The sequence below is a fragment of the Pimephales promelas genome, chromosome 13, assembly GCF_988280905.1.
Source record: "Pimephales promelas chromosome 13, fPimPro1.hap1.1, whole genome shotgun sequence".
NCBI lineage: Eukaryota > Metazoa > Chordata > Actinopteri > Cypriniformes > Leuciscidae > Pimephales > Pimephales promelas.
This window is the reverse complement of record NC_142781.1, coordinates 11,626,880-11,654,098: the sequence shown is the minus strand read 5'-3', so window position 1 is coordinate 11,654,098 and position 27,219 is coordinate 11,626,880. Positions and strand designations below refer to the sequence as shown.

The following is a 27,219-nucleotide window of genomic DNA, read 5'->3' as shown; positions in this document are numbered from 1 at the left end:
TTTGAATTGAGCGATCGTTTCACTTGATAAGACCCTTATTCATCTTCTGGAATCGTTTAAAGCCCTTTGAACAGTTTGCAGTTTGTACTGAAACTGTCTTTTGGACCTTGAACCGTTTGGTTCCCATTGAAGTCCATTATATGGAGAAAAATCCTGGAATGTTCTCATCAAAAACCTTAATTTCCTTTCGACTGAAGAAAGAAAGACATGGACATCTTGGATGACATGGGGGTGAGTAAATTATCAGCAAAAGTTTTTTTTTTAAAAGTGAACTACTCCTTTAAGGCTAGTAGTGAATGTTTTATAAGCAGTATAATAACCATATTCATCCGCAAAATCACGCAGAGCCGAATCACAACCACAACAATGTTCCTCCGCAAAATGTTTACGTTTTTTTTTTAACCGAAAGTTACATAGTGTACATTTAAGAATTCATTTTTTTTAAGTGTCTGAAAATTTTACATCTTTGATTAGACAAAAATTTATAATTTACCATAACCACACTTTACATCCAAAATAGACTTACATACATAAAATATATTATCATTTACCAGGAGAAAATAGCATTTTGATTTAGTTTTACATATACTCTTTCAGAAAAAAAGGTTCTCGTTTAAAAATGTAGATTATTGCTCAAGGTCCATATCCTTTTACTGCTCTCTAGATTGGTTTACATTTGCAGACCAGCACAAAACGGAGTAAAGAAAGAGGGCGGGGTCATTCGCTCGCACTTCTCTCAGTGACGGCTGCCGCCGTGTTTTCCTCCTTGTCGTGAAGGTTGTTGTTGTTGGTGTTTTTGTTGCTGTAGGTGAACTGCATCTCATGCCTGTTATTCTGCATGGCTGATGTCTCCTGCAGTCTGAGTTCATCCAGCTTCCTCCACAGTTCCTCACGTTCCTGCTCTTTCTTCTTCTCTCTGAGGACAGAAGTGATGGTAATCATGAGCCGTGTATTCAAAGAGTGAATGCACATGCAAAGAGTAAAGGTGTATTCTTACCGCTGTCTGTCAGATTTGTACGAGGCTGTCAGTTCGTCGAACAGTTTGCTGTTCATCTCCATCAGTGTTTTTAATACGTTGTACACCAGGGCCACGATCGTCCTGAGACAAAAAAAGAGTTTACAACAAGCCTGCGTCTCATTTCTTTACTGTCGGACTTTTACTTTTAGAATTTACGGTTCCAACCATTTAAAGACTTTCATTAGCCTGGCATGACAAAGCTACATCAAGATGTTAGGTCTGGGAACTCATCATTGACAGAGCTCAATTCGAGGGGCGGGATAAACGGTTGTCTTTCAAATTCTCACTGCACGCAATTGGATAGCGCTACAACCAATCAGAGCAACGAAGAAGGTGACGGCTGGGTCCCATGCGTTTTCCCACCAGCGGAGCAAGTTGATATCATAAACTTTTATCGTATCTGGTCGGCAAAACTCCGAACACATCTTTTTTTTTTTTTTTTTAAATGACTCAAGTGCCGTTCTTTGTTCTGGTTTCAAAGAATCCGAATCGAAAGCAGAAGCCATTCTTTGTTTTCAAGTAGCAGTGAACCGTCGCAACTCTGTCGTCATCATGTTAAGCCCGCCCGCCGACTCTATACATGATGTGATTGGCCTGACCAGTTTGTTTTTTCCAGCTAAAACGTCTATGGAGAGTTGCTAGACCACACTGGCTGCGAAATAATTTTTGCATCTATATTTCTAGGCTAGACTTTCATACAACTTTAAGCAAATACAATCTCTCATTTTATTCAGAAAAGACATTCACAATGTTACAACATGCTGTTCATTTGAACTTTTAATTAATCAAAAAATCAGTTTCCACAAAAATATCCACAAAAAAACTATTTTCAATATTGATTACAATAATAAAAGTTGTTTTTTTCTTAAGTATCAAATCAGATTATTAAAATGATTCTGATGATCATGTGACACTGAAGATGGGAGGAATGATGCTGAAAAATTCAGTTTTGATCACACTCTTTTGTAAAATAAACGCATCATATAAGATTAGTTCTTTTAAAAACATCATATCAACCCTAAATTTATGAACTATTATATAATTTCTGTTTTTTTGGTCTGTGGTTTGGAATAAACCATGATACAATTTTCATGCTAACACTTTACTAAAGCATTTATTAATCTTAGTTAATGTTGCAAATACATTTTTAAAAACAAACGTTGTATCTGTTTATACAGTATTACATTGACAGTATTAAAACATTATGCATTGCTCTTTGTTTGTTAATGTGTTATAAAATAAAACACTATTGTAAAGTACTACTATTTTTATTTTTGGCTGAACTATTCCTTTCTATCCATTATATATTTCCCTTATACATTTGATCCCAATCTGTGCCAGTGTTCAAATGAACACAGCAAAGATCAATTAAAAAAAACCTACGGGTTCCAGTGTTCTTTGGAGATCCGGTACAAGTTTCCGAACATGATGGGAAGGATTTTGGCATTATTCTCCTCGATTAGACTCAGAATGTATTCATTGTTCCAGAAGTACAGCGCTCGCTCTGCTACCTGCAGACACCACACAGACAGATTCATAATGAGAGCCAATAACTTGTGTTGAAAATGTGCAGCAGTCAAAAGATAAAGGTCAATAAGATTTAAAGAAATTACTTTGAATCAGCAAGAACACATTAAATTGATCAAAAGTGACTTCTTACCAACCCCCAAACTATTAAACCGTAATGTAACTGCAACTAGCATTTGACAGACAGCGATCAAGATCTTACACTGTACCTGAAAATGAGGGCTGGCTACACATTTAGAGATTTGCTTAAATAAAGGCTCCTGAATCTTCTTGAACTGAGTGGGTTCAATAACATCCAGAATCTCTTCGATTTCCCCCAGAAACATGACCTAAATAAAGCAGAGAAACAGAAACCAGGAACTCAGACAACATACACTGAGAAAGTGAAAAAAATAATAGTAATGAATGCACAACTGTGCCAATATAATGGCTGTCTGTAATTACTGTTATCAAGTCAGTTATCAGACTTACCTCTTTCTGACTACATGTCTTGGGCCAAAATTTCAGAAGGCCACGAACCACCTAAAAGAAAACAGAAAAGAAGTAATAAATACAGCAATCCTAATGAATATGAGTTATAAAACAAATACTACACAAACAAAGGCCCCATTTACACTGCATGGTTCAAGTGACCCAAATCTGATTTTTTTCCTCTCGGATATGACCGGTGAACGTGTAAGCAGGAAAAAAAAAGCGTGTGGATTCCGATTTTCTCAAGATCGGATTCAGGCCTCACTCATATGTGGTAATAAATCGGATGCGTGCATTTGCGTGTGCCATGTAAGCAGACAAATCGGATATTCCTCTAATAAATGAGAGTCGTAGTCATTAAAAAAAAGTGATGTTGAAAATGATGGGGCGAAGAGACGGTGCGGGCAAAAATGCAGGGTTGTTACAGAAATAAATCTGTGTTTGAAGACATTTCACGATATATGGGGATATGTGCTCTCATCTTTTCTATCCGCCGTACGAGACCAATGTTTTGCTGACTTTTTTGATGATTTCTCAAAAAAAGAAAAACACTGGCCAATTATATTCGCATCTGCATCCATTGCATTTCGTGCTGTTTTACTTCCTTTTCCGGGTCAGAACGTCTTCATTTGGTAGTTTCAGCAGTGTATAGTGTAAATGCACGGGTCACTTTTAAAAGATGATGTAAGAAAAAAACAAAAAAACAAAAACAAATCGGATGTAGTCAGAACAATCGACATCAAGATTTAAGCATCAAGACTTGCAGTGTAAATGCAGCCTAAAGGAAACGTTACACACACACACACACACACACACACACACACACTTGTATATTCATGCCGAAAAACAAGTGATAAATAAAAAAGCGAAACTGTATATAAACGACAAATAAAAACTAAATTTATAAAAGTCATTAAAAGTTTCTTTGAAATAAAAATAAAAAATAAATTTAAAAAAATCTAAAAACTAAATCTGCCCACACTTCATTAAAAATATTTTCTTACAAATCAACTAAAAAGTAAAATGTAGTGATAAATAAAAAAAGTAAATAAAAAGCTAAACTGTATATAAACGACAAATAAAAACAAAATTTATAAAAGTTATTAAAAGTTTTTTTAAATAAAAATAAAAAATAAATAAAAAATAATCTAAAAACTAAATCTGCCCACACTTCATTAAAAATATTTTCTTACAAATCAATTAAAAAGTATATATAAAGGACAAAAAAATATATATATATATATAAAGGAAATTATATATTAATAAATTGTATATATTTGTATCATTTTATGAGGTATATCACTTCAATTACAAGGGGTGATGTTTATTATGATTATTTTCTTGTCTAATTTGTTTGCAAGAAAATGAATAAAGACTTTTTAAAAACGTATCGTAAGAAATGTGTTGTGCTAATTGTGACATTCAGTTGTTTATTAGTGTCGACAAGAATTGACTTTAGATTCTGATTGTCAGAATCCATTTATCATGACTTTTTTTTGGAAAATCATGCAAACCACCAATGAAAACTTTGGTCATTTCATCTACTTCGAGTACCCGAAAGACAGATCAAGTTGATGTGGGTGCTGTGCTATTTTCCCTGTTTACTTGTGGTTTTCAAAACCTAGAAACATGAAAATAATTCATCTTACCATATCATTTTTCAACATAACCGCCCTCTAAGTTGGGGGATTTATGCCTGTGCACATCCATGAGTTAATTCTTGCTTGCAGGGGAACACAAGTGGTAATGAGCTCTCATCTACACTCATGAACACTGGGGCTTCCCTGCGGTCGCCACCATGTCCGCAGAATCAAGTCACTGTTGTTCACGCATGACTGGTCAAGCAAACACAGCAGCAGGCGTATAAATCACAATGGCTGAAAAACACACTCCATTGCGAATGCAGATGGCTCGAAAACCAAACGCCGAGCCAAACCTCCAGAAGCCCCTCAGTCTGAGGAAGTGTGGGATGAGTACCTGTTCAGAGGCCTAGCTCTTTGACATCATGGCAAAGTTTAAATATGTAAATCCTTCAGGCATTTATAAACCATCATCATTGTGTCCTCAAAATACTTAAAGGGATACTCCACTTTTTTTTTTTTTCCCGAAAGAGGCTCATTTTAGCCCTCACCCAGAGTTAAACAGTTGGGTTTTACCATTTTCTAATCCATTTTTGGATATTTAGAAGAATATCAGTAACCAAACAGCCTCTGATACAATTTCAGTGGAACCGCCATCCTGCCCTTGAATTGATGATGAAACTGCGTAAATGATGTCATTATTATGATTATATATAATCTCGATGCACTGATCACACATTGTATTTATGCAAAGACACATTTCAGTACATTGTTCCCACACACATTCAGGATAATGTTGTGATTTGTCATGCATTTAGTAATTCTGAATGGATCCATGTTCTCCTGTTCGGTATCGCAAATTGACTTGTCTAAAACGTAAACAAACTCTTTGCTGTTGTGCTGTACAATTACTAAACTATGAAGTCTGTAAACTTTTTGCGGCTATTTTTATTATTTTTTCCGCCATAGGTGCTTCGGTGTGTATAGACCTTATGTAGCCCCGCCCCTTTTCAGCGCCGCGCTCGTTGTCTTTTGACATCCGGCCTGTATTTCCACAGCGATCTTGCATAGGTATGAATGAACTGCTTGTAAATAATTTCCCGGTCGACATTTGTTAAGACATCTGCTTTAGAATGCTTATGATAAACATTACAATGCTCATGATAACTTTTGTTAACTCTACAATAAGTAAATCCACTTCACCAGCTAATTACTCCTCGACAGCGATGCCATAGAAATATACAGAACCGGAAGTTCAAAGACAATATTCTAAAGATGACGGCGCCCACGTTTCTCTGGTGCATAAGGTCTATACATTTATGAATTAGATCTCCTTTTATCATTTGGATATTTAGGGCCCGAGCACTAACAGTGCGAGGACCCTCTTGAAACTGTTAGGGTTATTTTTTTTTTTCTTTTTTCTGCAAAGTAAGCGCCATTTTCGGGGCCTCAACATGCTCAAAAACTCACCAAATTTGGCACGCATGTCAGGACTGGTGAAAAATTTCGTATTTTGTGGGTTTCGCGGATGGGCGTGGCAAAATGACTCCCTAGCGCCACCTAGAAAATTGAAAAAAATTAGCCCCTCGTCCACGTTCAACCTATAAACACGAAATTTGGTAGGGACGTGCATCATATCAAGACGCACAAAAAAGCCTCAAGAACCCATACCCTAAACTCAACAGGAAGTCGGCCATTTTGAATTTGTCGCCCATTTTGGGACGATTTACACACTCAGTACTTTAACAAACTCCTCCTAGGGATTTAGTCGGATCCACTTCAAATTTCTGCTGTGCCTTCTAAAGGCATTGACGATGTAAAGTTGTGCTATCTGCGCATTTTCGTCGATGGGCGTGTCCGTGGCGTCGATGATTCGCCATGAAACAGGAAGTTGTAGTAACTTGGCTGTAAATGCCCAGATCTGCACGAAATTTTACACATTTGACAAGAGTCCCGCCCTGAACAAATCTACATGCTGACATTTACCCACAGTAATAGCACCACCTGCTGGCAACAGGAAGTGACCTTTAATGAAGCAGCGTAGCAAATTCACAGCCGCACCGGCTGAGCTGCAAAATATGAAACGCGGCTGCCTCAGACCCCGACGTGCTACAGGTGCGAGGGCCCGCCCATCGCTGCTTGCAGCTTTAATTGGTGTCCTTTTTGGAGTCTAAAAGTGTCCTTTTTTTTGGAAAAACAAAACAAAATTTACCTTTAAAAAGCTTTAAAAATGTTATTCTGTTGACAGCCCTAATATTTCTCTCTTTTTTTTAGCACAATATGGCAAACCCTACCCTAACCATACTGTATTTTTGCCCTACAAAAGTCAGATGGGGTCCAGAGTGTAGCTGCAAAAAAAAAAAAACAACGACAAAAGAAAACGGGGAAACCAAATTGTCGGTGAATGAAATGAATTCAGATGTGCCGAATGTGTGAGCTCTAGTGGGGGTGATGTGAAGGTGGGAGTGAGGTGAGCAGTACCACTTCAGTGAGGGTCGGATCCTTTTCTAAGAACTGAACAACACAGTAGGCCAGCTGAAAGACAAAAAGGTCAACAGTGATTGTGAATAGGTACTAAATAAGGGATAGTTTGTGCAGGCAATCAACCAGACAAGGATGTTTCAGCATACTTATGGGATGAATTGTAGTTGGCCAAAATCAGAGTCATTCTGCAGATTTTGGGCATTGAAAGTGAACAGATTTAACAGAAAATAATGCGGTGTATGATGGGCACAGATTCAGATTGTTTTTTTAACTTTACACGAAAGGCCTGTTGCGTGAAGCTGGTTTCAGTTGATACCCAGGTAAGTTTTAGATTAGTTTGAGCTAACTCAAACTCAAAGTTTTTTTGGGCTCAAGTGGTTTTTAGAGGTGTTCATCGCCATGCTACACGGGTAACCTGCTCCGGAGCAGCTTTTATTCTGGGTTAACGAGCAAAAATATGCAATTTGGAATTGGTGCAAATGCTGATATTTATATGGCCAAAAGGTGAGATGAAATTCTGGTAGCTTGTAATGTAATCCAATGAGACTTTTAATAACAGTGGAGTAGACTGCTTATAAAATGCACAAAACTATAAGATGTTACTATGTCTCACAATAATATGTCTTAGTAAGATGATATTTAAAGGCGCAGTAAGTGATTTCCGAGAAACACTGTTGACATTTGAAATCAACCCAAACAAACACAACCTCCCTTCATTGCTCCGCCCCCAAAATGCACAAGCACGAAATGCAAGGGTTACAGCTGAAGCGAAGCAAAACAATGCTTCATGAAAAATAAAGCAGAGATGTACACAAGAGTAAACACAAGCAAGAGTTGGTTGTTAGTCGCCAGCAGCACATCAGCGCCAGACTGTCCTGTTACTAGAGCTAACATTACAACAACAGCATATCTTGGTTCTGTGATACATTACTCACGCATGGAGCAGAAACAACGCAACCTCTCTTCCTGCTTAGGTCTTTTCCAGTGATAGTCTTTCTCTTTTGTAATGTCTCTTTCTACAGTCTTTCTTCAAATTCACTCTCTCTCCTCCTCTATCAAGAGCAGACACGCCCCCTACTGCTGATTAGTGTGTAGTGTTCCTCAGTACAATACACTTTCAACAGCGTTTCTCAGAAATCGCTTATTGCACCTTTAAATGCTTGATAATTTAAAGGCTTTATGGGTTAAGCACCAACTCTTTGTGTACCTGTGCGTGAAACAGTGCTAGTCCTTTGGCAGTGTGCAGAGGAATGAGGATCTTCATGAGGAACTGCTTGTGCTCAGCTTTCAGCGGCAGAGCGAAGCCATTGATGATACTGCGATTACAAAGACACAACTGATGACATGGAGGCCCGAAATTAGATGACTGAAGCCAGTCAACACCAACATGCTGCTGCCAAAGGGTTCAGCCAAACAACCTTCTACCCAGCATGCATTCTGACTGCACTTATTCCATTAGATGACCTATGTGAACAGAAAATTAATAAATATGCATTAGCAAGGAAAGAAAATGTTAACTCACCTGCCCAGAATCTCCAGGAATTCAGCAACTCCATTAAAGTGCTCAGTTTCATAGAGGTATCTGGGAAAATTATTGGGGCATCCATGAACAATTTACATGTCAAATGAAATATGAACATAAAATGAGGATTTATTCCTTTACTAAATGCACATACAACATTAAAGAGGGGAAGAATGCAATTTTTGTTAAACTTAATAAGTTGCTGTTAAATTGAACACGTTTTATGATTTAAATTAATTACACATGCTTTTTGATAAATACAATTTAATTAAACCGTCCATAAAAATTAAACCGGGGTGGGGGGAATACAGAAGAATTTTACCGGGAAAAACAGGATTAAATCACGTCAAACTAGGCATCTTGTAAAGTGCCTTTATCCTTAAGCTTACTTGCATTAACAGTTTAGTTAATGATATTAATGATTAATGATACCCAGCCCTTTCCTATGATGGAAAGCATCATTACTCCAGTCTTCAATAATATCACATGATCCTTCAGAAATTTGCTGCTCAAGAAACATTTATTATTAGTATCAATGTTAAAAACAGTTGTGGTGCTTCATACTGTTGTGGAAACCAGTTATTCAATTATTTAGGATTCAAAAGAAAAGAATTAGTTTGAACCAAAAATCTTTTGTAACATAAAGTAACATAAACATCTTTACTGTCACCTTTGATCAGTTTAATGTGTTCTTACCTCAGAAAAAGGTTGTTGATCTGTTTCCGAATAAAGGCACGCAAACCCAGAAACTTCCCGTAGATGCGATGCAGAATCGTTTTTAGAAACTCTCTCTCACGAGGATCTTCACTGTCAAACAGTTCTAAGAGCTGAAAAAAAAATGCACGGAGTTAAATTGAATTTTTCCATAACAAAAGCATTTCTCTGCCATTTTCTGTCTAGCTCTAATGTGCCAATTTTCTGCAGTTTGTTTGTCAAGTCAAGTCACCTTTATTTATATAGTGCTTTTTACAATACAGATTGTATCAAAGCAGCTTCACGGGGATAACATGAAAATAATACAAGTAGTTAAGTAAGGCAGACCAATAATATCGTTGAATATTAAATGTCCCCAACTAAGCAAGCAAAAAACCAAGGCAACAGTGGCAAGGAACTCCATCAGGTGACAGAATGGAGAAAAAAAATGGTTTGTGTGTGATAATATCTTTGATAAATTGTTACACAAAAGAATAATATGGCGTTTTATTTGTAGTCAAGAATATATGGGTTTATGAAGCACGAAGAAAGCTACATAATGGTCTCATTAACATTTCTCATAATACTACAAGGCAGCATTAATGTTTTTTTTATTTTTAATATAAAAAATTCGAAAAGCAAATAGTCAATGCCATTTAAAGCAGTTGGTACCCATTTGAACTCTTAATGGACCGTTTCATAGAATGGTTTTGATCTGGCAGCATCAACTGTTATGTCACGTTAGGCTGTCTGCACAGGAAGGTGTTATGTAATGCTACCTTTAGCCCCGAGTCAATGAATCCCTGTCATGAGAGATGTATTTGACAACAGCCTTTTTGGAACATGACGTTATTGGTAAATGAGTCTAACCTCAATCACATTCATGAGGACATTAATTATGTCTAAAACAATAGTGACTCCAAAAATCAAGATTCAAACAGGAGGAAAAATCTTCCATATACAGGACTCATTTCAACAGATCACTAAGAAGAAGCTGGAATAAAAGAGCAGCTGACCATAACTTTATCACCCGCTAGTGTCCAGATTGAGATCATTAAGATCAAGAATTGTATAAAATATATATATATATATATATACACTCACCGGCCACTTTATTAGGTACACCTGTCCAACTGCTCGTTAACACTTAATTTCTAAGCAGCCAATCACATGGCGGCAACTCAGTGCATTTAGGCATGTAGACATGGTCAAGACAATCTCCTGCAGTTCAAACCGAGCATCAGTATGGGGAAGAAAGGTGATTTGAGTGACTTTGAACATGGCATGATTGTTGGTGCCAGAAGGGCTGGTCTGAGTATTTCAGAAACTGCTAATCTACTGGGATTTTCACGCACAACCATCTCTAGGGTTTACAGAGAATGGTCCGAAAAAGAAAAAACATCCAGTGAGCGGCAGTTCTGTGGGCGGAAATGCCTTGTTGATGCCAGAGGTCAGAGGAGAATGGCCAGACTGGTTCAAGCTGATAGAAGGGCAACAGTGACTCAAATAACCACCCGTTACAACCAAGGTGGGCAGAAGAGCATCTCTGAACGCACAGTACGTCGAACTTTGAGGCAGATGGGCTACAACAGCAGAAGACCACACCGGGTGCCACTCCTTTCAGCTAAGAACAGGAAACTGAGGCTACAATTTGCACAAGCTCATCGAAATTGGACAATAGAAGATTGGAAAAACGTTGCCTGGTCTGATGAGTCTCGATTTCTGCTGCGACATTCGGATGGTAGGGTCAGAATTTGGCGTCTAAAACATGAAAGCATGGGTCCATCCTGCCTTGTATCAACGGTTCAGGCTGGTGGTGGTGGTGTCATGGTGTGGGGAATATTTTCTTGGCACTCTTTGGGCCCCTTGGTACCAATTGAGCATCGTTGCAATGCCACAGCCTACCTGAGTATTGTTGCTGACCATGTCCATCCCTTTATGACCACAATGTACCCAACTTCTGATGGCTACTTTCAGCAGGATAATGCGCCATGTCATAAAGCTGGAATCATCTCAGACTGGTTTCTTGAACATGACAATGAGTTCGCTGTACTCAAATGGCCTCCACAGTCACCAGATCTCAATCCAATAGAGCATCTTTGGGATGTGGTGGAACGGGAGATTCGCATCATGGATGTGCAGCCGACAAATCTGCGGCAACTGTGTGATGCCATCATGTCAATATGGACCAAACTCCCTGAGGAATGCTTCCAGCACCTTGTTGAATCTATGCCACGAAGAATTGAGGCAGTTCTGAAGGCAAAAGGGGGTCCAACCCGTTACTAGCATGGGGTACCTAATAAAGTGGCCGGTGAGTGTATATATATATAAAATCAAATACATGCTGATTTTTCAATTCATCAAAGAATACTGAAGAAAAAAAACAAAATCCCCACAAAAATATTAAGCAACAACTATTTTTAACACTGATAATAACAAGAAATGTTTCTTAAGCATCAAATCACTATATTAGTATGATTTCTGAAGGATCATGTGACACTTAAGACTGGAGTAATAATGTTGAAATTCAGCTTTGATCACAGGAATAAATTACATTTTAAATATATTATTTAGAAACAATTTTTTAAATTGTAATAATATCCAAATATTGCTGTTTTAACTGTATTTTTGATCAAATAAATGCAACTTCAGGGAACATACAAGACTGGCACACTGAATGCGTATTTGTAATCTTTCATTAAAAAACAAACAAAAAAAAAAAAAAACAGAAATTAACAAAAAGATCCATAACTAATAAATATAACAAATAAAATCGAGTTCCATCCTGCATTTTTTCCACCTTGTTGAATTCCCGGTTCACAAATACACCAAAATGAGTAGAAAATGCAGTTTCATTTTGACTTTTTATCTTTAAAATTAAATGTGTAATTCCTGCACAACAGCATCTCCAAAAATAATGCATCAAGGCATCAGACAGTGAACGCCATCCACCACATCTCTGCTAGAATGACTATTTTTGTCTCGTGTCTGCTGTCTGTTTAACCCCCAGTCATTATGCTCTTCATCCCAGCCTGGACTGCAATGCTGCCTCTTTCCTTCCTGTGGCGTAAACAGGGCGCTATTTAAAGCAGCCCAGGAAATGCTCACATCATGGAAACTCGGCTTTACCACCTTCCACACTGACTCCACATTCCAGAGCATTCAGTGCGCTCAGGGGGAATGACCGGGTCGATATGGACAGCTGATGACCCAGCGCTTTACACAGGGACAGGGGCTGACTGAGGCAGGCCTGTCTCCAATATTAACATATTTCAAAAAAATCCTCAAAACAGCATACATTTACTTTAGGATAACAACTGGTAAAACCAATATGACTCGTTTTAAGATTATATGTTGAATGATGCTGTGTTTCTTTTATTCCCATTGAAGCCAAAGAAACACCAAGTTGTTGCTTTTTAAGAATAAATCTCTATATGTAGCATTTGTTATTAGCAACACCTGTAACATGCAAGAGACTGAACATGATTTAAAGTAATATACTGTTAGCAAACATCCAGACTCCATCCACGCTGCTGAGTGATGTTTAGATGAATATGTAAATATGTGCTGCACGCTTTCCTCTCAATAACAAAAACGACTGCTGTGAGAAAACGGCGGTTAAGAAATCATCTAATCTGATGTGGATATGTTTGCATTATGTCAATAGATGAGGTCATTAAAATTACACTATGGTAGTTTAATTATAAAGCATATTGGAGACTATATAAACTATATAGATCTGGCTTAGTGAGACTATTCTATCTCACAATTTCTTTGCATGTCATTACAGTACAGAATGGTACGGAAGCCCTGAACCGCAACCTAAAAAAAAAAAAAAAAATCTGTAAAAAAAAAAAAAAATCTGTAAAAAAAAAAAAAAAATTCTGTAAAAAAAAAAAAATCTAGCATTTCGAGATTAAAGTCGAAATGTTTCGAGATTAAAGTCGAAATGTTTCGAGATTAAAGTCGGAATGTTTCGAGATTAAAGTCGAAATGTTTCGAGATTAAAGTCGAAACATTGTGCATTCATAACAGTGTGAAGTCGAACTGCCATGGATAAACACAAAATAGTAGCTTTTTACTTTTATCTTGGCTTTCAACAAAATTCTACACACGTCACACGTGCTAGTGGCAGTGTTTCTGAGGTGTTTTCGTGCTCGTCTAGTCAACACTATCTGGGTCGAGAACACAACAGTATGTTCGGTCTCCCTCTTCACCGTAAATACGCTCTGGATACATTTTAAGTGCATCATTCTGTATCCAATCATTTGTCCGGATCCTGTGATTTCCTAAGATTTAATAACCACTTATGGTTGAGGAGAGATTCTCTGACATGATTGTAAAGCACTTTGAGTGTAGGCATATATGAAAGCGCTATATAAATGCCCTATTCATTCATTCATTCATTCATTCATAAAGCTGGATTTCTCCATCCAGTCTGAAAAGTGTTTTCCGTGTTGGTTTTCCTATAGGCTAAAGTCTATTCCGGCGCATTATATTTTATAAAGATAAAGTAAGATAAGTAATTCAGATAAAAGTAAAAAGCTACTATTTTGTGTTTATCCATGGCAGTTCGACTTCACACGCACACGCGCGCTCTGAGCCAGTGGACGCGCACTGTTATGAATGCACAATGTTTCGACTTTAATCTCGAAACATTTCGACTTTAATCTCGAAACATTCCGACTTTAATCTCGAAACATTCCGACTTTAATCTCGAAACATTTCGACTTTAATCTCGAAATGCTAGATTTTTTATTTTTTTTACAGATTTTTTTTTTTTTTTTACTGACTTTTTTTTTTTTTTTTTACTTGCGGTTCAGGGCTTCCGTAGAATGGCCCTCAGGAGTGTGTGTAAAAGTCACATCCTTTTGATTTTCCTGTCAAAAACGTATTTTCATAGACAACCTAGGAAATCGCGGATAGCCTCTTTTCTACGTTTTGTTACAAACTGTTCACACATTGGCAATGAACAAAAGTGATTAATACATGCAAATTCTTATTTAGAACCAATTTTTTTAATTTTTTTATTTGTGTATTATATTTGTGATTCATGAATTAATATAAAGCACATATACCTGTAGCACAAATTTCTGGTCAATGTAACGTTTGGCAGTACTCGGCTGGAAGTCTGGATTTTCTAGGAATCGAAGGAAAAACTCGTACACCAACTGCAAAAAAAAAAAAAAAAAAAAAAAAAAGAACAGAAACAAAAAAAACACTATTTAATGCTTCCAGCATGTAGAAACTGATATTAGAACATAATTCTAGACTGTCATTAAAGTCAGGCAAGACAAAATCCATCATTTGAACAAATATAACCTGCTAGAAGAACATGCAGAAACTTAGAAATAAAATATTTCTATGAAGACACTTATTTTGTTAAGTGTTTATTATGTTCTGACAATAAAGAGTAGTTTAAAACCACAACTGTCTGGATTTAACAAGTTTCATTCAGGGGCAAAAATTTGCCTTTAAACATGAAAGAAAAAAGATATTTATCGTGATAATTGTCTGATTTTTTTTTTTTTTTTTAAATCATGATTTTTTTGGCCATATCACACAGCCCTACAACGTATAGCTTAAAAACAAACAAACAAAATGTAAATGAACTAGTGTATGTATTTACATCAACAATTATATTCTTTATAACCTTAAAGCCTAAGTCTTAAGGTTGACTCGTTTAATTTATTTACATGCATTGCTGTCTATGAGGTAAATTAAGTATAACAGTAAATATTTACAGCCTCAAAACGTCAGAGCATCTTCTAACCTGCATGTGAGGCCAGGAGGCTTCTAGAGTGGGTTCGTCTTCTTCTGGGTCGAAGTCTGGGTTTTCACTGGGAGGAAGTGTTCGGAAAATATTTGTGCTGACCTGTGAACAGAAACAATTTGGACTTTGCTTTGACTACAGATCACCAAGGAAAAGAGGATTATTTTTGCTTAAAACTAATTCATTTTTAAAGATTGGTGGACATCACGTGAAGGCTGACCATGGCGGTGATCTCAGGGTAGACAGGCTCCACCAGAACGCCTCTGTTAGTGGACACATATTCCACGAGTTCACTGAGAGTGGCCCGTTTGGTCTCTTTATACTTTAGGTCAGTCACCGTGTCGTAGAAGTCGTAGAGTACACAGCACTGCTGTAGTTTCTGCATGAACAGAGCATGCTGCTCTGTGGAAGATGCATCTGAAACAATGAAGAAATCATTTATTCTTTCTACTGTACGGTCTAATTCAATAATCAACATTCTACACACGGATGATAATGAGATTTATGGATTTGAATAATTCAAATAGGTTAGACTATATTAAAGGGTTAGTTCACCCAAATATAAAAATTAAGTCATTAATTACTTACCCCCATGCTGTACCAACCCCGTAAGACCTTCGTTCATCTTCGGAAACACAAATGAAGATATTTTTGATTAAATTTAAGAGGTGGATCACTACCACATAGGCACCCTAAGGGATTGAAACTTGACGGCCCAGAAAGTCAATGAAGAACATGTTTAAATATTCCATGTGACTACAGTGGCTCAACTATAAGTTTATCAAGTGACGAGAATACTTTTTGTGCGAAAAAAAAATAAAAAAAAATAACAACTTTATTTGACTATCCCTTTTCTTCCTTGTAGGCCTGAGACGAGAGTTCAAGAGATGCATGCATGCGACACATGCGCAAGAACTGCGCTCTTATTCTTCACACAAAATGTATTTGTGTCGCTTGTATAAACTTATACTTGAGCCACTGTAGTCACATGGAATATTTAAACATTTTCTTCAATGACTTTCTGGGCCGTCAAGTTTCAATCCCTTAGGAAGTCTATGGAGGAGTGATCCACCTCTCAAATTTAATCAAAAATATCTTCATTCATTGTTTCGAAGATGAACGAAGGTCTTACGGGGTTGGTACAGCATGTGGGGGAGTAATTTATGACTTAATTTTCATTTTTGGGTGAACTAACCCTTTAAGGTGTCATTGTTACAGTGCAATTACATATTTAAGTACTGAGTATTAATAAGCAACTACATGTACTTACAATATGGTTAGGGCAGGATTAGGGATTGGCTGAGGGTTAGTTGCATGTGATTATGCATAATTTACTGTTAATACTATGGTAAGTACATGTAACAAGGACAATGTAAAATAAAAAGTGTTACCTAAAAATAAAAAGGCAAAGGAAAAGAAAACAAAAACAGAAAAAAAACAGACAAAACACAAAATTAAAACAAGAATCAAAGCAAAGTGCAAAATAAAAAGCAAAACAAAAGCAAAGCAAAACACTAAACAAAAAGCAAAGCAAAACACAAAAACTAAACAAAAAGCAAAGCAAAAGAAAACAAAAAGCAAAGCAAAACACAAAACAAAAAGCAAAACACAAAAAAAAACCCAAAGCAAACCTAATCAAAAAACAAAAGCAAAGCAAAACAAAACAAATCAAAGTAAAACAAAAACATCAAAGAGATGTTATATTTTGTGGCCAATTCACACCACGAGACGGCAACAGACACTTTGTGGGTTTGTGTCGGATCAGTGCGTTACCCCTGTCTGAGCCTGTTTTTGCCGATTGAACATGCAGAATCTGAATAAGCATGTCTGAGAAGTGACGTGCTGTAGTCTGGTGACTTTACAGTACATGACACTAAACGTATCTGGACACATCCTTCAGATGTTGCCCTTTAATTTCAATGAAGACAAGCCCGATTAAAACGATGTTCTCGGAACATGATAACATGGCATACTGAAATATTTATTGCAACTAGGCCAAATAAAAAAAATAAAAAATACAGATTAAAAGACATTTAAAAAGCATTTACACTAGACATTTAAATCAACTAGAAATTACACTCTTATTAAAACATGGTTGATGTTCCTATAAGAAAAAGCACATGCATGCTATGTTTTTGGCAACTTGTAGTCCAATTATATTTGAGTGTGTAGTGTGTGTGCACATGCACTGAGCTCTCTGAATGCTTGAGTGGACTAGAATGTTGTAATCTACACCGTGTGTCTAATTCCTGTAATCTGGATGAACTGGAGTAATGGAGGCCATTCTGCAGCGGGTCAGCTCAGAAACAAAATGTTTTTGCACCAGTTCATGTTTACTTTAGTTTATAAACAATTATTCAACACAAACAAATGTTTCCGTCACACTTTATGTGCAGGTCATTTTAATTCCTGCTTTAAAATAGTAAGCATAAGCAATCAGTTGTTTTTAGGTTTAAAATGAAATGATTGTATTTTTTTTCTGCTTATAATGTGTAGATAGCCCATATATACAGTATATATATATATATATATATATATATATATACTGTATATATATATACTAAATATGTTTTCATAGGCTTTTATATTACACATAGTCCAGAAGACAGCATTGGGCAGGATAGAGAATAAAATTCTTTAAAATAATTAATAAATTGTAATTTAAATGTAGAAAAAAAGTATTTGTAATGTATAATAATTTTGATGATTTTTCATCAGATTAAAGTCCCCGTGAAATCAAAATTGAACCTATTTACTTTGTTAGCGCATATTACTAGTCTTGTGGTGAACAATTAATCCGTGCAAGTGAATATATATATTAAAAAAATGTTTTACCTTAGTAATCTTTAATCAAAATCTGAAAAGTTACTTCCGGTCTGGAACGGTTTCTTTTTCTGATGACGTAGGTTTCACAGTTTGGGTGGGGAAACGCTTAACCACTCCCCTCAAACCGTTAGTTTGCTATGAGCGAGAGATGGAGAGGAGGAGCGCTAGAGTAAAACCCTGCCCTCTGTTCAATATTCCGTTTCACTTGGAAATACGTCACAGCACTGGAGAAAAATCGTTTGCAACTTCCGGTTCACGGGGACTTTAATCAAAAAAGTAATAGACAGATTATCAAAATAACCGTCAGTTTCAGTCCTACATCGGATACAAAATGATCCACCTCAATTCAGTTTTATGTGTTACGTTTCAAATATGTTTTTTCATGTGCATTTCTAAAACTTATGAGCAACTTTCCATTTCCATTCAGCGTTTTTAAAGCATTATCTTAAAATTTGCATAAAAATTGTTGTATGGAAATCATGTCACAGCTTGCTTCTTGTAGAGCAGTGTTTCCCAACCAGGGGTACGTGTACCCCTAGGGGTACGTGAGCAGTCCCCAGGGGGTACGTGGGATGATTCTCAAAAGACTATAACATTTTTTTTAACCACAGACTATTCTCAAAACATTATATAATATAATTATATAATATAAAAATATATATTATATAAAATTATAATCATGTTATAATATGGTTACCCTGTCCTTCCCGCCAAATGTGCTTGTCTGTTTTGTTCCTATGCTACAGTATGGAATTCAAATACATTAGTGACTCGAAACATTTCTCAAACTTTTCTTAAAATTTTTATTTTAGGATTGTATTAGAAGGATTATTTTTGAACTTGATTATTAATTTTATTGGTTTATTTTTGTATTTAAAGTTTGTAAATAAAAAAATAAATATTATTATTATTATTAATCTTTGTTTTTGTATAATTGGTCTGAACATGTGAAGAAGTGAAAAGGTCACAAATATTGAACAAAGACAAGTATTATATTATAAGAGTTATAAGAAGTAAAAATATCATTATTTACAGGTAAATTCAGGTATCACCTAAAATGTACACCAAATCTAAAAATCACACCGATCACATGCGCTTGTGGGGGTACTTCAGGCAGGATAAAATGTTTTGGGGGTACAGTGCCCAAAAAAGGTTGGGAACCACTGTTGTAGAGAACCATCACAGCAAATCAAACAGAGTTCCCACATGCATCCATTTTGTGCAGCAAAGAAAATCCCTTTCCACATGGCTTCAGAGCTCTTAGAATATAGTGCGAGAGTCACATTTATTATGCTTTTTATGGTCCGTGATCCACATTCATTCCTCATACGTTTCATATGTTGCTCGCCTGCAACCCCCGGGCCGCCTGAGTTCCAAGAAGTACTTCGAAGGATCTTAGCTTACATAATTCACTCTAATACCAGTGACCTCAGCTGGGTGAGTGACACATGAAGAGCCGCTCATAAAACTGCAGCATTTACAGAGGGTTAGAGCTCTTGATCATCCAGCAAAACCATTTTACCAAAAGCAAAGCCTATAACAAATTTATAACATACTGTATCTTCCTTGAAACGCAAGTGCCACAGGTTACGGACTTAATTGTAAGTTGTGATGGTCGGTTTTCACATGGACTCTGGAATCTTGACTGTAATATAGATGGTACTGTATGTGTACAACAAACACTGTGTACACTAATAATAAATCATCAGGGTTCTATAAATACCAGGCGGACATTTAGGTGACATGAACTTTGACCGTGAACAGCATAAATAATTCGTGGCTCCATGATCAGAATATTTGGCTCAATATGCTTCACATAAAATCATTTTGCATTGTATTAAATATTAATACAGGACACGGCCGGGAGGTTAAAAAAAAAACATTTTTGGACATGTACACTACTGTTCAAAAGTTGTTTTTTTTTTAAGATATTAATAATTTTATTCAGCAAGAATGCATTAGATGACAAATATGAACAAACGCGTACAAAAATTTCGGTGTGCAAAGACCTTGAAGGAGTACTTCACTTTTAAAAAAAACTTTTGCTGATAATTTACTCACCCCCATGTCATCCAAGATGTCCATGTCTTTCTTCAGTCGAAAAGAAATTAAGGTTTTTGATGAAAACATTCCAGGATTTTTCTCCATATAATGGACTTCAATGGGAACCAAATGGTTCAAGTTTCAAAAGACACTTTCAGTGCAAATTGCAAACTATTCAAAAGGGCTTTAAACGAATCCAGACGATGAATAAGCGTCTTATCAAGCGAAACGGTTGCTCAATTAATTAAAAAAACATCAAAAAAAGTTTAAGTTTTATAAGCTCAAATGGTCGCTTTGCTCTGTTCTGTGATGCGTGTTCGTAACTCTCCTGTCGAACTCGTTCATCAAAATGAACGAATCTTTTTTCGTGTCATTTGGTTCATTCAATAAACGAATTGACTCTGGAAAAAGGTTCAAACAGGAGAGTCACGAGCGCGCATCACAGAACAGAGTAAGGCGAACATTTGAGCTTATAAAATGTAAACTTTGTTGTTTTTTTAATTAATTGAGCGATCGTTTCACTTGATAAGACCCTTATTCATCGTCTGGAATCATTTAAAGCCCTTTTAACAGTTTGCAGTTTGCACTGAAACTGTCTTTTGGACCTTGAACCGTTTGGTTCCCATTGAAGTCCGTTATATGGAGAAAAATCCTGGAATGTTTTCATCAAAAACCTTAATTTCTTTTCGACTGAAGAAAGAAAGACATGGACATCTTGGATGACATGAGGGTGAGTAAATTATCAGCAAAAGTTTTTTGAAAAGTGAACTACTCCTTTAAGACTTTTACATTGTTACAAATAGTAATTTTAAACTGTAATAACATTTCACAATATTATTACATCAAACTTTTTTGTACATTCATCACTAAACCATGTAAACTGACAGACACAGTAGCTTTTTCAAAGTAAATCCAACAGAGATAAAATGTATAAACACTAAATAATCCCTTTCATAATGTCTCCTAAACGATTTTTTTTCAGTTACTAGTGGCTCTTTTTATACTGTATTTTAGCGCCGCAGTCGATCTGCTTCAGGCCTCTGTATACTTCAGCTCATGATGTTATTTTTGAGAGAACAGCAGTGTAAGCCACTCGGAGCTGGAGGGGTTCAAACACAACACAACCCCGCTGCAGCTCTATTAATACACCTTATGCAACCGATCTGAATGCCAGTGGCCCCGTCTTTCCCAGACCACTTCTGCTTACAGTCACTGCATTCACCACAAGCCACCGTATCAAATCAAGCCAACACCAGAAACGCTTTCATCGATTGCCTTACTTTTATTAGCCCCCGCGCACACATGCAAGAACACGCACAGGATGAGTCATTGAATTTGTTGAGGTTCCCATCAACACCCCGGGCGTGCGGTTGCCATGGCTACATGGCCCGTCCCTGGAGAGTGATAATGTCAGTATAGAGAATGTGACGCTGTCACGCTGTGTTGCATGCTGGGACGGCACCTCTATCTCAAGAGGATCACCCTCTACTACTGATACTATTAATACAGATATCTCCTGATACTATTAATACAGATATCTCCACCTTTCGTTTTGTTTTTACCTTTAAATTCAATATTCACATTCCTCAATGCTATTGCTTGCAGGGAAGAGAAGCTCTTTAATTGCATTGCATGATAGTTTGATGTTTTCACTATAGTTTCGAAGAATATTGTTCACAATGTATCAGTTTATTAGGGGTGTTAACAGTTCGCCACGCACTTTCCCCATGGTTTATCTCAAATCTGACAAACCATAATATGATTTGTTGAAAACAACACATAAAACAGTACACAGAGTTCGGCTAACGTATGTTGCTGTCGACGGATACACGTTCTGGCTTCCCTTCCCAATACGAAATTTCCAAAAGAGGACTCACACTCATTCGAAGCGCGCACAGAAAGCCGCGTCTCAGAGAGCGAGAACATATTGAGTTCTCTTCCAAGTCTTGTGCTTGAATGGATAAATTCACACAAAAATTGTCAACTTGCCCGTCTTATGTTTATTGGTATCAGTGTTAGTATCCGTGCATTACATCTTAAAGAGGAACGTGCAGCTTGAATTTCTAACTGAATTTATATAGTCTGAAGAGGTCCTTTAAAAACAAATAAATTAATAATGAAATCTCATTTCATTTGAAATCTCAACCTAAAGGATTATTAGGAACACCTGTTCAATTTCTCATTAATGCAATTATCTAATCAACCAATCACATGGCAGTTACTTCAATGCATTTAGGGGTGTGGTCCTGGTCAAGACAATCTCCTGAACTCCAAACTGAATGTCAGAATGGGAAAGAAAGGTGATTTAAGCGATTTTGAGAGTGGCATGGTTGTTGGTGCCAGACGGGTCGGTCTGAGTATTTCACAATCTGCTCAGTTACTGGGATTTTCACGCACAACCATTTCTAGGGTTTACAAAGAATGGTGTGAAAAGGGAAAAAACATCCAGTATGCGGCAGTCCTGTGGGCGAAAATGCCTTGTTGATGCTAGAGGTCAGAGGAGAATGGGCCGACTGATTCAAGCTGATAGAAGAGCAACTTTGGCTGAAATAACCACTCGTTACAACCGAGGTATGCAGCAAAGCCTTTGTGAAGCCACAACACGCACAACTTTGAGGCGGATGGGCTACAACAGCAGAAGACCCCACCGGGACCACTCATCTCCACTACAAATAGGAAAAAGAGGCTATAATTTGCCTGGTCTGATGAGTCTCAATTTCTGTTGAGACATTCAGATGGTAGAGTCAGAATTTGGCATAAACAGAATGAGAACATGGATCCATCATGCCTTGTTACCACTGTGCAGGCTGGTGGTGGTGGTGTAATGGTGTGGGGGATGTTTTCTGGGCACACTTTAGGTCCCTTAGTGCCAATTGGGCATTGTTTAAATGCCACGACCTACCTGAGCATTGTGTCTGACCATGTCCATCCCTTTATGGCCGCCATGTACCCATCCTCTGATGGCTACTTCCAGCAGGATAATGCACCATGTCACAAAGCTCAAATCATTTCAAATTGCTTTCTTGAACAAGACAATGAGTTCACTGTACTAAAATGGCCCCCACAGTCACCAGATCTCAACCCCATAGAGCATCTTTGGGATGTGGTGGAACGGGAGCTTCGTGCCCTGGATGTTCATCCCACAAATCTCCATCAACTGCAAGATGCTATCCTATCAATATGGGCCAACATTTCTAAAGAATGCTTTCAGCACCTTGTTGAATCAATGCCATGTAGAATTAAGGCAGTTCTGAAGGCAAAAGGGGGTCAAACACAGTATTAGTGTGGTGTTCCTAATAATCCTTTAGGTGAGTGTAGTTAGAGCAGTAGTGAGAGACAGAGAAAGTTTTAAAGAAGCCATAATGGTAAATGATTGTGTTTTTGTGTTGGTTGACCAGACTCCCTCGCCCATCGTCACTTCCGGTTAGTGCTTTATAGACTCGGAAGTTATTTTATCACAATTTATCTCAAAATATCATTAATGGCATAGTTATATATTACTCCAGTTCTGAAAATCTAGTTGTTTTATCATCAACATACACTATGCTATATAGGGGTGTCCAACCTGCACATTGCTCTTTAAAGTGACAAGAGACTAATATTCCTGCTCTCTGTGTTAAAAGTTAACCAAAACAACAAAGGAAACCACCCACTGCTCTTGACTCAATAGCTTTTATAACTTTAATAACAATGAATCTCTAATTTATACAGTCAAATATGAAGTGTTATTACTTTACTCAATTTCTGTACCTGGAATCTACTGTTAGATACCCAATTAGTATCTTTGCTCTAATTTGTGTGGTTGCATGTGGTGGTTCGATTATTTTTTCTTTATTTGACATTAGTTCTTTTTCCCTAAACATACAGAACCATACTATAAACAGTGACCCTAACATCATGATACAAACCGAACCGTGAGTAATTTGAACAGTTACACTCCACCTGTTGACTATGAAAACACTGTCCCATGCTAGACGCTCGCTGATTTCACACTAGAAACGTCCAAATAAAAATGTCTGAAAAAAAGCTGAGAGAAGTTGATCCATGTCTTTGTTGGAAACGTTAAGTTGGTTGTCACAGTAAATATTCACTTTCGCATGACCATGGAAGGGAATCAGAGATTGTGCATCATCACATTCAGCAGACAGACACCGACACACCTTTTTTTCTCTCTCTATATTTATTTCAACACACAACAACCAAAATCAAATTTCTTGAAGCTTGAAACAGTTTTATGGTGGCTGGCTGTGAGTTCAGCTAATTTACAAGCCAATAAACAGAGTCACACTCACAAAGGTAATGTTTAACCAAACACACTACAAAACTTCCAAAAACTCTCAGCAGTGAGATTATTTTATTGAGTGAAAGCCTATGCATTGGGTTTAATCGGTGACAGAATTAAGAGATTTGCCATCCGGCAAATCTTCTCAAACTGTTTCTTTTACACATAGAAAAGGTGAAAAAACAAACGGTTTTCTCCCTGAACGAAGATGTAACCCAGATAGAAAATGACATCTGGCCCAGTTGTGGCCCAGGCCCACATCTCCCACATTCTTCTGGCAGTGGCAAAGGTCACATGGGCCACACACTGCAAGCCACAACTCACACTCAAACCAGTGTGATGTGTGTGGGCCAAATATGGCATATTACCACCAATGCCATAGTAACTCCCCAGATAGCATACCTACCTGGGCCTTATCTGGCCCAAATCAATTAAAGAGCCACTGGTTCCTATTAGGGGGGATAAAATAGGTGCCAAATTATTTTTTTAAGAGCCACAAAAGAATAAACATGTTTTAATTTTGTCATGTGTTGTCACCAGTGTCACAGACCATCACCATAACAATAATGCCAGCATATACTAGTTCAGCCTCCTCCTAATGCATCCTATAAACATTGGGTGTGTGTGCAAGAGATATGACAAGTTTCTTCTTCTAATATCTGAGGTAAATTTGGTGAAAGGCAGCTCATATGCAATATTATGAGCAGTGTTGAATTTCATGTCTAGCTCCTTCTGTTCTTTCTCATGCAGGCAACAGGTAAACTACAGTCTTTGATTCAATAAAGTATTTGAAAAATCGGACACAAAGTTTGCAATGTTGTGAATTTAAACTTTTCATGGCTTTTATAACTCTTTAACCAAGACTTTTTCAAAATCCCTATGGAAAAAAATATAGTTTTGGGACCAAGGCCACAGAAAAAGTGGGCGGGCACTGTTGCACTCTATTGACAGATTTACAGAACTGACAACCACGTGACTTCAAAAATAAGAGGACAGGAAGTGTGCGAAAACACAGGTTAGACCACGAAATAAAGATGCTTCCCTTGATAAGAAGAGGCTCGGAGACATAATGTTGACACAATTGGTGTTTACAGTGCACACCCAAACACACGAGTCTCTCAACAGACAGTTATGGGCCTGCTGTAAATACTTCACTTGAAGCTTATCAGAGATACACATAGGTAACTTTAAAATGCGTGTTTTATCATAATTTATTAGTTGTATCTGTTACTTTTTAAACCATTGTAGGCACCACAACGCTGTCTAGGTAGGCAGCTCGCACGGGTTTGAGACGGAGCCTGAGAGTCTATTTCCAGGCTTTATCCTCTTACCTTTGAGCTGCGGGAGCGCCGAGATCTCGGGAGCCGCGGGCCTGCTACTGTTCACCGCGAACTGAGACGAGCCCTGCGCCCGCTGTCTCTGAGCCTTCCTCACAGACTTCCGCGTGAATCCGTCCACTTTCTCGGCCGCGGATATCGCCGACATTTCCAAAGCAGGTCTATCCAACGAGCTGCGTTTACAGTGTCCGTGTGAGCCCTAAACGTGTTCAATTCTGACTGACATCCCATTGACTGCGCTGTAACGTACATCAAACTCACCAGACCCCATCCGACGAAACGTACTGTCGACACTCATGAAGGCTGCATGCTTTCCAAAAACACACAGGTGTCCTGCGATGATGATGATGATGATTTTTGGTGACGTGTGAATGTAAACACGTAGTTAACAGTAGTTTTGTATCATTCTGAGTGTCTCAATAAACCTGTTACTCCACATAACACAACTCAAACTCAGACGACACACAGCCGAAACACTCATGAGTCATGATTATCCAGTCGCTTGACACCGGCTCCATGTATAACCGAAGCGAGAAAAGAGTTTAATGTGAATCCGCAAGGCCGTGAAATTCCTCTGATCCACTGAACTTCATTCAACCGCTGTTGCGCCTCACTGTGAGGTCTAAATTTAATAAAGTCCCGTGGCGCTCTTGAGAGACAGAAGATTCATCCAATGAACGTTCGAGAAAATAGTAAGCCCCGCCCATTGACCAATCAGATTCTCTTCTGGAAATAAAGTCAGGAGGTTGTATCCTTGAACTCTCACAAACAAACGTTAAACCACACAAAAATAATTAATATATTTAATAATAACAATGATAAAAAAGTGAACAGATAGGTACAAAATTCAACAATTGCTCATAAAATAACAATTGAGTTTGTAAGACTTGTAGCCTAGTCGAATGAGTCAGTTAAAGAAACAGCTCACCCCAAAATGAACTCGAAATACAAAAATGAGGAGATAAACAAAACATTGCTCTCCCTGTTTCAAACGTGTAGCTACTTTCTTCTTTGGAACATACAACGTGAGAATATTACTAATTCAGTCAACATTTACTTTACTGTATCGTTTTTGATCAGAAGTGAAATGACAGCTACATAACATATCCTTTATAAAGAAGATAGGCACATGACATAGGTTCGACAATTCACATTTTTGCGTGAATGAACATAAATATATAAAAAGGCATATATGAAATAGGTTTGTAATTTACTCAACCCTAATGTTTCAAACCTACGAGTTTGTTTCTTCTGTTGAACAAGATATTTTAAAGAATGTTAGCAATCAAACAGTTGACTAACATAGTATCTTTTTTCCTACTATGGAAGTCAATGGCTACAGGCAACTTTGTCACCAACATCCTTCAGACTGTTCTTTTGTGTTTAACAGATGAAAAACTTATACAGGTTTGGAACATGAGGGTGAGTGAATGACAAAAACGTAAATTTTTGGTGAATTATCCCTTTCATTTCTAAACCAGCACAGTTTTGATCAACTATGCTGATGACCTGAGGCAAAAACAGGCAAAACAAGAACTAGTAGGATCAAAACACAGAAGCGGAACTGTCAGGTCAAGTCTCATTCCGGACGAACCTTTAAATCATGTAAACTTAAAATAAAAACGGACTATAGGATATAGTACAGTGTAAAAAAAGTGTTCAA

At 37.4% G+C, this 27,219-nt stretch overlaps 1 protein-coding gene across 1 annotated transcript; it reads right to left on the bottom strand.

Moving 5' to 3' along the window:
- Window positions 1-401: 401 nt before the first annotated feature.
- Window positions 402-25,972, bottom strand: ppp2r5a (protein phosphatase 2, regulatory subunit B', alpha isoform). Its single transcript, XM_089118472.1, has 14 exons — window positions 25,818-25,972; window positions 25,551-25,729; window positions 15,289-15,485; window positions 15,069-15,170; window positions 14,374-14,466; window positions 9,299-9,429; window positions 8,603-8,662; window positions 8,288-8,396; window positions 7,078-7,131; window positions 3,017-3,067; window positions 2,755-2,874; window positions 2,402-2,529; window positions 998-1,099; window positions 402-916 (listed from the first exon to the last, which is right to left on the bottom strand). Exons 2-14 carry the CDS (start codon window positions 25,702-25,704, stop codon window positions 718-720), a joined length of 1,500 nt encoding a protein of 499 aa, XP_088974598.1. The 5' UTR covers window positions 25,705-25,729; window positions 25,818-25,972; the 3' UTR covers window positions 402-717.
- Window positions 25,973-27,219: the final 1,247 nt, after the last annotated feature.